The following is a 12,085-nucleotide window of genomic DNA, read 5'->3' as shown; positions in this document are numbered from 1 at the left end:
CTGGATACTGGGTATCTGTGAATTAATCCTCCCCAGGGGAGTTAAAGCAGAGAGATCTCCATAGTGTAGTATGACTAGTTTATTAAGCGAAAAGACATCCAGATAATAACAGCAGGTATCCAGGTAAAATTACAGGTAAAATTACATTAAAATGGAGGTTTATTGGTTACCTTTAGTGCGTAGCAGCTTTTAAGTGTGCTCGCAATTATTTACTGATATTTTAATACTTCATTCCTAATATGTCTTCTTAGCTCAGTCTACCCCTTTATGTTAATTATGACTACAGGGTAGACTGTGGAGTTTGTCTATGATGCAAATTACTTTGAAATTGTGTCACTGTGTTGTTGCATCTTATTATACTGTAATGTTCGACTTCTGACACAACATTGCTTTATTTGTACTTTATCTATCTAGATATTACAACTGTGTTTCCTTTCCTGGCTGCTTCACTGGTGGTAATCAAATCCGTTGCCCGGCAAGACTGAAAACCTTTGAAGAATTTCCAATGACACACTTGGCACACAAAGGGCACCCGGTAAGTTTAGTCTGGGTTCATGTAGTCCAAACCACAGACGTAGACAAATACTGCTACACTGGCACACAACCTGGATCTCTTTCAGCTAACGGGAGAGTTTATTCCAAAAGCACATACAGTAGGAACTAAATTCCTTGATGTATTTTGTGCTTCATCATAAGGCTAATTGCTTTGTGACTAAGTGCAACAGCCTAAATCATGTCAAGGTAATTGGTTTCTGCTGCATGTGCCGTTCGGAATAAAGCCTTCAGATGCTCTGTCTCTTTTGTGGACTCCATTTCTGTACATCTAAGGGGTTCATGTAATACCGATCAGCACATTATTTCTGCAGAGGAGAGCTGTACACATTAACAGCCAAATCCATAAGTGCTTGATATGGGATTTTAGAAATGGTCTTTAATAGGATGTTTTGTTTATTGAATTGAAAGTAACTTTTGCAAAGTTTGTACTAGAAATGTGTATCATATTTTAATGAATGTCTTATATGCAGATTTGTTGGTGCTCCCTGTAGTGGTTATCTGTAGGTCAAAAAGTGTGGTTACATTTGGTACTATTTCTGAAGGATTACTGAGATTAATGCAGGCCATACATGGGTCGAATTCCAAACGATTTTTTGTTCAAAAATCAAAAACGTTGTTTGCTTGGTAATCCGATGGTGCCATCAATGATTTCGAAAGTTGGTCGACCAAGTCAAAAAATTCACCCCATATAACAGGCGAAACTTCTATTCCTTCCAAGTCATGGCTCATGCGCATATTCTTTTCGGAAAAACGATTGTACAATTTCACCATCATTGAGTCAAATATCGGTAGTTTTTCACGAATTTTCCAACATGCACGATCAGCGTAAAGCGGAGGAATCACGAAAATTGGGCGGTGACATTGACCCACTAATAATTGGCCGATTATTCTTAGGTAAGATTTTCAGGCGCAAAATCGGTCGAATTTCGACCCATGTATGGCCGGCATAAGCCAGTATCAGGATAAACCATGTTAGGGCATTATTGTGCTAATTATTCATTACTGGTTTATGGATTCTCCTAGACCTGCACAGAAATCAGAGGAGCAGTGAAGTGCAATCTTTCTATAAGGTGCTTCTACTTTACCGGATCACTCTACCAGATCACTGTGGATGTCCTAATAAATTCACTAGAACATGGGGTGAATGGGTGGAATATGGGTAAATGGGTGGAATATGCTAACAACTGCCACAATACTGTGCCTTTGCAATGCAGTCTTTATTATATAATAATTTTGGAAACAAACTTTGCACAGAACAGTAGATAGTTACTTATTGATTATGTTTTTCTTTTTTTTTTTCTATTGTTAAAGTGTTACTAAACCCATAATAGTAAAATCAGTCTGTATATGCAGTAAAGCATGCTTGGTATACTCACTGTGGAACCTAAGGGGTTAATCCTCCATTTTGTGGCTGTTTGATCCTGTCTTCTCTGATCCTTCCCCTTCTTCTACTGTCCCCAATCCATCTGCTGATAGTACAGAGCTCTAGGAGTCATTCTGCACATGTTCAGTTTAGTGTGTATGGCTAGAGAGTTTTTTTTCCTTTGGGAGGGTGCATGTGATCAACACAGGGCCAATCAGCCCTGTCCAGAAAGAGGGTCAGGGGTCATGCAGCCTCATAGGACAGTCAGAGCAGAATGAAAACTCCACCTACAAGATTAACCAGTACTCACCTGGTACTGATAGAAGTCACATGTCTGCTGATGAGAAAAGGTATTTAACAGTTTATATTTACTAAAATAATTGCATTTCATGTTCTGTGTACTGTGTGCGACCGAATATAGTGAACGCAGGGTCCGGGGTTTAGTAACACTTTAATTAGTAAAAATGACATATCCTTTTTTACAAAACAACATTGTTCCATTCTCATGCTTAGGTTTATGCACATGGGGCTTACACAGGCATTACACAGCCCAGGGAGCTGTACATGCCTGCAATAAAAAAGAATAGCTGTATTCGCAGAGGCTTATTTACCTGCACATGCTTTTCCGAATATGAAACTTTGCAGTTTGGAAAATACGTCTAATGCACATGTGTGGGTAAGTGTTCATGCAAAAAAGCATCCATGTTTACAAAGGCACAGTCGCATACACCTGCTCTCTTGTATAGGAGGTCATTTATTACAGGTATATAGCACCATCAATTTATGCATCACTTTACATATATATTGTACATTCACATCAGTCCCTAACCCTCAAGGGGCGTACAATCTAAGGTCCCTAACTCACATTCATACATACACATACTAGGGCCAATTTAGACAGGAGCCAATTAATCTACCAGCATGTCTTTGGAGTGTTGGAGGAAACCGGAGTACCCAGAGTAAACCCACGCAGACACAGGGAGACCATGCAAACTCTGTGCAGGTAGTGCCGTGGTTGGGAATCAAACTAACAACCCTAGTGCTGCCAGGCGGAAGTGCTAACCACTTAGCCACCATGCTACCCACCACTTAGCCACTGTGCTGCCCATGTGTGCGGCATGTGCAGTCTCCCCCTTCCCACCAGAAAACACCATTGAATGTTCAACAGAAACCAATCATTAAGTCATGTTGAACAGACAGTGGCACACACTGCAATGGTACATGAAATTTGGCCCATGTCTACCTTGCTTAAAGTGGTTATAAAGCTTAAAGTGTTACCAAACCCACAACAGTAAAATCAGTCTGTATATGCAGTAAAGCATGCTTGTTATACTCACTGTGGAACCTAAGGGGTTAATCCGCTGCACTGTGTAAAAAGGCTGTTTGATCCTGACTTCTCTGCCTCTCCTCTTGTTGAAATGACCACCTGATACAGACTGAATCCGTAGTCACGTGCACATGCTCAGTTTGGTGTGTATTGCTAGAGGTTTTTTTTTTTTTCTTGGGAGAGTGCATGTGATCAGCACAGGGCCAATCAGCACTGTCCAGACAAAGGGTCAGGACTTTCACATCCTCCTAGATCAAAAAGAAAACTCCTCCTACAAGCTTTAACCAGTGCTCTGCTGAAGTCACAAGACTGCTCTAACTATTGATGAGAAAAGGTATTTACAGTAGCAATTTATATATACTAAAATAATTGCATTTCCATGTTGTGTGTACTGTGATAGACCAGATAGAGTGAATGCAGGGTCCTGGGTTTAGTAACACTTTAAAACATTTCTTACCTTAATGCAGGAAATGCATTAAGGTAAAAATGTTTACTGTGCATACTGCCCCCCCAACCCCCCTTATACTTGCTTGAGCCTGGTTTTGATCTAGCTTTTGATCTTGCTTGAGCCTGCAGGTGTGCGACCATAGAAAGCAGCTTCCTATGGTGGTGCACAAAGAAGAGGAGGAGCCAGGAGAACCGGATGGGGAGCCGAGAAGAGGAGGATTGGAGCTGCTCTGTGCAAAACCATTACAAAGAGAAGGTAAGTATAGACCTGTTTGTTATTTTAAAGGAAAAAAAAGACTTTACAAATGCTTTAACTCCCATGAATTTGTTTGCATGTTTTAAACTTAAATAATAATTGTATGTGTACTTTGATTTATCAGTAGAATTCATTATAAACAAGTGCAATCTCTATGCAACATTTTTCAGCATAGCATGTACATTCATGTGAAAAAGTAAGTACACTCTATGAAAAATAGTTCACTTTTTCAACATCTTTGCACAGGCAAACATTAGAATTTCATTCAAACACTGCTCAAATAAAATCACAGGGAAAACTGGCCCTTTCAGTTTGAAAAAAATCAATAGATGTAATGGTGTACTGTGGAGCAAGTAACTACACCTTCGGTATTTCCCTCTTTAGAATAAATGATGTCTTGTAGGCATTTTGCATAACTGCCCATTGTCTCTGACAAAATTCTTTAAGTTACAAGATGTTTCTGGATTTCCTTCCATAAACTGCCCATTTGAGATTCCTCCACAACATTTCATTGGAAATCAGATGGGGGCTCTGAATAGGCCAGTCCATTACTCTCCTTTAGTTCTTTTTGTGACATTCTTTGGCGGGTTTGCTAGTGTGTTTTGGATCATTATCATGTTAAAAGATCCATTTCTAGTTCAACTTTCAGAGAGATGGCCTCACCCTAGTACAAGAGGTCTGTTCTTTTTAGACAGCCTGTTCCCGGCACACCATTCACGTAGGTTAAATTGATGCAATCTCCTTCTGATTGTTGATGCAAGCTATTGACACCAGCCGTTCCAAGTTGTCTGTACATTCTTTGATTACACCTTGGAATTCCTGAAGAGTCCTTTTAGCATCAGTCAGCTCCAGGGTTGAATTTGCAGGACCGACTAGTCCTAGACAAATTAGCAGTTGCCTGAAATGTATGCCGCTTGTAGATTATTTTGCTTACAGTGGAACAATTGCCCTAAAATCCCTTGCCAGACTCATAGGCATCCACAACTTTTCTTTCAGAGGGCCTTAGAGAGCTCTTTTGATCTTGGCATGATGATACCACGCACATCAATAAGAAAGAGAGCACCAGACCCTAGATATCTGAGTTTCCACCTGGATATTCTCTAAGGAGGTTGCAATTATTATTACCTAATATGGAACACATGATTCTAGTTCCATTTATATACGTGGTGTTAAATGTGGGATTGCACTTATTTTTCCATGTGACAAATCTGTATTTTCTTGAGTTTAGAAAAGGGAAAGTGAATATATCATGTTGATTTTATGTGGCACCCATATAAGTATATGGACTGTTTGAATGAAGATCTAATGTTTGCCTGTTCGATCACATTGAAAAAGGCAACAATTTGTATGGGGTGTTCTTACTTTTTCACATGACTGTCTACATAACAATCAAATATGTGTGCCACCATATACATATCAGGCTGGAACAGAATCCATACAAAGGTGAGCTGGTTCTAACACTAAAGAACACTACCTTGATTTGAGTTTAATAGCTGTTAACCTATTGATCATGATATTCTCTTCTTGCTATTTATGTAAACAGGACAATCAGACTGACAGTGGGATGGTACTGGCTTCAGAGGAACTGGAGAAGATAGAGAACAGACACAGGACAGAAGGGGGATTCAGGTATTTGATGCACATTATGTCACCTAGGTCATGCTAGTACATTTTTGCATAATGATATATTCAGAATTGTTATCCCAGTAATGATTGTCAACCTGTTGAGACATCACACTGCATAAAATATTAGCTGTACAGAAAAACCTTGAACATTAGGTGCCAGGACCTTTCACCAGCAGAGCATAGACACGGCATTTGCTCCGTGAGCCAGTGATAATAAAAATTTGGCTGGTGGTACTGTACAATGTGGCTTTTACCATTTGGGTATATCACTGATTAGTGAGCCTCAACCTGCTTCCCTGGTACTTTTCTGAAGCAGATGTAAACTTTAAAAGATCAGTGCAGGATTTAAAAAAAATAAACATTTATACTCACCTATGATAATCCAATGCTGCATCTGTCCCCCCAACACCTCTACACCGAGAATTAAGCAATCAAAGACCACTGATCACTCAGTTCTCAAGTCCCCTCTGAGCACAGAGCAGTCTGTGTTCTGCCTCTCTGGCACTTACTGGAGCGCCGGATTGTGGCGAGGGTGGGATCTCGCTTAGGCTCTCAGCAGTGCATTGAAAGGCTGAGTTGGCTGCCAGTCAGGCAACTGGGTGCTTCCTGACATTATTGTCAGGATCCCTACAGAGCCTGGACCGGCTCTATCAGCTAAATATGTATCACAGGAGTGCAGAACTAAATGGGGGGAGAGGAAGGGCCAAAAAAGCCTTGGCCATGCTTCTCCTTTGAGCCTAAAGCCCAACTCCAACAATAAAGGTTTATTTGATTTTTAATAGTGTGAGGAAGATTAGAACTTCTGTTAGGTGTTTATTGTCATTTGTGTGCCTTCTGCAAAGATTTTCACTCACTTCCTATCAGGATAAAAAGCAATGAGAAGTCTCTCCGAGAGAAACATAGACAAAAACACATGTTTAGCAGAGTGGGAAAGGATTAGAATTCCTGCTAGCAGTGTATTGCTGTCCATACTTTCCTGTCCTGGTTACAACGGCATCACCTACTTCTTGTACGGGTGTCACAAGGACAGAAAACAAGGAGAAAATCTCCATAGAGACAAAAATAAAAACATGACAACATTTTAAATATTTCCACTCTATTCAAAGCTTAAAAAAATAAGGAGTTAACAGGAGTTAAACTTTTATTACTCTGAATGTGATAATGATTGAAAATAAATACTGCAATTTTTAATTTTATTGTCCAAACAAAAGATGGCTGCTACAGTGGAATATTTGGTAAGGGTACATTTCTTTATGTGGCAGTGAAAATATTAGCCTCATGAAATATGGCCTTATTCAGTGTAGTGTATTATGTAAGAATGATTCTTATACTTTCTTCAATGTATTTTTTTGCAGCAGTAAAAGCTCCCGTAGAAACAAGGATATAGCTTCAGGCTGTTCATCCCCCCAGAACCGGAGTCACCCCTCATACCCATTTTATAGTGGAGGGCAAACATTTTATAACAGTGAATACGGAGAGCTGTCAGAACACTCAGAAGGGGACAGCTTCACTCCCCCTGGAGGCTCTGCCAGTCCTGGGATCGTCCATGCCTCCTTCTTCTCTGATGAAAACTGAATCTCCTCAGAAGCCTTTTACTCCTCATCATACTCAGCAGTAAACGCTAATTACACATGGAAGGAAAACAAAATGGATGACTGTCCGTCCTACAAGGGCCCAGCCACAGATATCTGGAAAATTCTGTTTTTGTTACCAAGGAAAAGAAACTGGACACTGAACTAAAACAAAACCTAAACTATAGACAAATGACCACAATTTAAACCAATAATAAGAGACTGTAATACTTGTTTTGTCACAGATTTTCCAGAATTCTCCAAGGAAAACACACTTGCTAAGGTTTATCTTCAATTTTTCTGTATAATGTCTGATGTACAGTTTCTAAAATGGACTTATTAAGCCACAAAAATCTATCGCTCAAAAACAGTTCTAATGCCGATCCTGTACCTTGCAGAAAAACATCTATGTTTCAAAGAAACCTTTTCAGAGAGAAACATTGAGGCTGCCATTACAGACTATTAGTTCTGCAAATGCTAGCTGTCTGGCTGTCATGCTGACCTTCAATAATCTGAGTCCCTGATCCAGAACAAAGAAGCAATTGAGGGCTTTTTCACACCAGCAGCTGCATTGACTACACGGAAGCTGGTGTGGAAAGAACCATGTCGATGTTAGAACTTTTTTAAAATGTCTTAAGTGACATTTCATTAAGGTCTGTGGTCTGCAGCGCAGTAGTGTAAACTGTCCCCATAGGAAACAAGGCTTTTTGCCTTGTCTTGCCTTGGGACCACACTGGGTAGGGCCCAGCACAGTCCCAACACACCTCATATGAAAGAACCGCTATCTGTTCTTGGATTTCCTGATATTCATAATTTCTCCAGAAAGAATTAAAGCCAAAAGGTCAGTATAATAACCACGGAACTAGAGGTCAGCAATAGCAGCCCCCATATTTCTGTGCCAAAAGGTTTATTTACTCAGAGCCCCAGCTCCTTTTACAGCAGAGCCCCAAAGGAAGAACCAAGAGATGCAACTCTCGTCTCACTTCTTTTTTACAAAACTCTTCCCTAGATCTATTCTTTAGTGACTCAGGAACCCCCAATTGGAGGTCCTGACTCTGTATCTACCACTTCCATTATGAAGGCAAGCACATGAGTCTCAATTTTCCTGCTGCTTTCTTTAGAATATAAAAAGAAATCAGACTACAATGGCCTACAAAGTGCCTATACACAGCTACTTTTGTACAATATAAACAATTTCCATAACTTCAGCCAATCTCTGAGCATGTACATGGAAACAAAGATAAGATATCCGTTGAGATTCTTTATTAACCACCTATTGTTTGTGTTAAGAAGATCAGGAACTGCCATTTTCCTATCAGTATTAGGTGACCAATCATTTCTCTGGTGGATGGTTTATAGCAGCATGTGATTGGAGAAGCTGTGAAGTCAGCTGCAGAGATCTCATTGGCTGCCTTACTAACGGCTAGAGTTGGACCAATACTCTTGGAAAGGGGGACGTTCATTAAAGCATATCTAAACCCCAAATTAAAAATGTAATATATTTTAGCTTACTGGTCCTTAGATGTAGTGGCTACATTCATTTTCACTTTTCAGGTTAGGAACATTTTCAGCAAGTAAATAACATACCAGTTGATCTTGCTAGAAGTGCAGCACCCTTGTCTCATCCCATGAGCTGAAAAGAAACCACGGACATCCTTATCTTTATTGTGTAAATGTATTCAATTTTCTTTTTGGGTTTAGATATAGGGATTTAGTTTTACCTAAACGGGAGTCTTTTACCCAATTCAGGAAGATTGGTACATCTGTTTATTTAGAATAACATCAGTTGTTTGCATGTCCTGCACAAACACGGTTTCAGTATTAAGTTGGTACTTCTCCTTTAACAGAATAGATTGCTAATTGTTCTAAAAGGAGAAAGGGTAATTGAAAATTTTAAAATAAACTTTGTTAAATAAAAATCCCAATAACTGTCAATGTGGAAATGTCCAGTGATTTATAATATTTCAATACAAATGTACAGAGAATAACAATACTAAAATAATCTAATCAAGTAAGTAATGGATACTCATAGTCCATACAGTGGGGGACATTCCCAGATCTTGTGCTTTGTGAAAAACATGCAGTTTCTGCTGTTTGCACATATTTCTACCCTGCATTGTATTTCCTTCTGAGGTATCTATTACCAACAAGCAATATTGTATACGTAGGGCTTTTTTTCAGCTGGAACTTGGTGGACCCCTTAGTCAGACCCTCTGCTCCCTGCTCACCACTATCACTTGTAAGTGCAGAAGTCTGGCTTCTGTGTTTACACATGACAGCTTGTCTCCCAACGGCTCCCACAGATCTGATCTCCTGAGCAGCTCCCAGTGTGTACAGGATGAAGATGACGGAGATGTTGACACCCCCACTGCATTCTCTCCCTGCAACTGAGAGAGGCAGAGCTACCTACAGTGTGCGGGGAGGTACTAGAACCAGCTGGGTGCTTTACCTTAATACAGCAACAAAAACAAGACAGGTGGAAGATGGTGGAGCTTTTAAGAAGATGTGGGCAATGGAGGGAGGCTGCATGTAGAAAACAGAGCTGAAAGGGGTGAAAGTGAGATGTGGATGGGGGATGCAGAGGTAAGCAGCTGTAGAAGAAGACTGAATTCTGTGCTCTGTATGCAACGCACCCTTGAACTCTGCACTGTGTACGTAGCATACCCCCAAACTCTGCACGTAGCACACCTTTGAACTCTGCAATCTGTGTGTAACCCCCCCCCCCTCCCCCCAAACTTTGCACTCTGTATGTAATGCCCCACTGGTATTTAATGCCCCTTTAAGACCCTCCCACTGGTAGTGACATTTGACCACACCCACTATTTGATGCTGTTTGGAGGGTGTGTGTGTGGGGGGGGGGGATCGTGGTTAAGTTCCCACACCCATTTTCTCTGAAAAAAAGCCCTGTGTATACGTTTTACTACTTTGTAAGGTTCATAACAACAGAACACATTTTTGGAAAGCACATACATTGTCAAGTGTTCTGAGTGCACTGAATGAATGAATGGATGATAAATGTCTTTCAGTATGTGCAATCCATCTATAAACACAAAGATAACACTGCCATGACTTTTATAATAGAGGTACTTTGTGAAACCTAAAAAATAATGCCATTTTAGTATGGACAGATCAGTAGCAGGGCCCTGAGGATAATACTAAATCTTAAGCTAAGCCAAATCTTTCTATTTAATTTTGGATAAAGTAGGGAAGGGTTAAAGACTCTGTCTAAAAAGTTTTCTTTGCTGATCTCTGGCACAAGTAAGAAATTGAGAGGGACACCATGACAGCACATATAGTAAATTTTCAGTAATCAGATCTTTGTCTTTACTACCGACTGTACATTGAATGGCACATGTAGACTCAATGATGGTAATAGAGTTCAGTTCTGTCGATCATTTTTGTCCTAGTAATGCTGTTGGATCCTGTATAATTAAGAGGCTGTGAAATGTATAGTAGGGTGTCATATTTTTGTCTGTTCAGGCCACCTGACTGCAATAGGCAGGTGACCGGTCAATGAAAAGCCGAGGTTTCCCTATGTGTACAGTACAAGGCACTGTTTCCACAGATTCCCCAATACTTCTAATCCACTGTGAACTGCAGTCAAGAGGAAGATTTATAATATCTCAACTCCTGCCCAGACAGCAAACAAAAAGCTGGATATGTTATGTTTACTCTCTTCCACTCAAGGTGAAATTTAAATAAATAATGGACAATGCTTCATTAACAGAAGTCCAAACAGCGCTGCCTGTAAATGCAGTTCTGCCAAGAACCCAAAATGGAAGCTCAGAATTGTCTTATCCATTATTGTACAATACTATTGTTTTAGAAGACCACAACGGTGGACTTGGATACTTTGTTGTTAGGAACATGACTGGTTGACCATGTCACATTACTGTCATCCATCCCTGAGGGACAAACTATACAATGCTGTGCCATCTACCTACTTTGTGCACCAACTGAGCCCTTTCCAAAGTGAAGCCTTCTGATCACGGACTGTTACTTCTATGTACTATATAAAACTGATACTTGTCCTGTTTTGATATAATATATACCTTTATATATAAATATATTATTAGTATACAACCTAGTGGCCTGTTTTTCATGTCCTTTGTGTCTTTCAGTTTCTATGATCACAGTATGTGTGAGCCTGGATAAAATATTAAAGCCTAGCTACGCCATTACCTTTTTTAGGGTAGATAGTAGTTAGAGCCTTTGTCAAATTTGTATAGCTGGTATTGTCCCTGTCCAATTGACTGTCCATTGCTTCATATTCTCCTGACAGCACCGTACACTAAAGTAGTGCAAAGAAAGGAACATGACATACAACTTACAAAATTGTACACGAGCGTAATGTTACCCAAACAATGATGGGCTAAGCCTCTAAAGGTGCCAAACTCAACCGATATGGCAGGTGTGTAGGAAAGAGAGGATTGAGAAGTCTGGGTTAGCAAATGCCTGTGACAGAAACATTGGGATCCATTAGCCAAGAGGGTCAGACAGTGGGGTACGCAAACCATGGGTTCCCTGGACTTCCCAATGCAAAAAAACCACAGTTAGTAAGAATCCAAAGGAATATCATATCAAATGGCATGCACTCTCAGCAGCTATTCAGCAGGTGCTGCAGTGAGTAGACAAACAAGCATCCATGACAAAACAACAAAAATAAAAACAAATTGAAAGTTAAGTCAATTTAGGAGCACTCAGATAAAGGTGGGGTGCTGTGCAATAGGCATAAGCAGCAAATCAGATCAGATCATAGACGCTAAAAAATACTGGTTAAAATTTATTACAACCTATAGGGAAAAGAAAAGAAAGAAAAAAGCTGTGGATTGCGTTCACACCGGCACCATCGGAGGAATCGAAGGCACAGGCATAGGAGATTATGGAGTTCCTGAAGTATAGTGGATCCATGTGGCCCAGATAGCATAGAACTTACCGTA

General features: G+C 40.1%; 1 protein-coding gene across 1 annotated transcript in view; it reads left to right on the top strand.

The window, feature by feature from the left end:
• The window catches only part of FLT4 (fms related receptor tyrosine kinase 4), a 336,901-nt gene extending 325,673 nt beyond the window's left edge, over positions 1-11,228 (top strand). Inside the window, exons 28-30 of the mRNA XM_089670245.1 lie at positions 415-535; positions 5,492-5,577; positions 6,930-11,228. Of these exons, the coding sequence (XP_089526371.1) occupies positions 415-535; positions 5,492-5,577; positions 6,930-7,149 (427 nt within the window). The 3' untranslated portion in view covers positions 7,150-11,228. The remainder of the gene's footprint in view (positions 1-414; positions 536-5,491; positions 5,578-6,929) is intronic.
• The last annotated feature ends 857 nt before the right edge of the window (positions 11,229-12,085 follow it).

This window comes from Staurois parvus, unplaced genomic scaffold, assembly GCF_062004578.1.
Source record: "Staurois parvus isolate SC_StPar_1 unplaced genomic scaffold, SC_StPar_1.0 ptg000088l, whole genome shotgun sequence".
Classification (NCBI taxonomy): domain Eukaryota; kingdom Metazoa; phylum Chordata; class Amphibia; order Anura; family Ranidae; genus Staurois; species Staurois parvus.
This window is presented reverse-complemented; position numbering and strand designations above follow the sequence as displayed.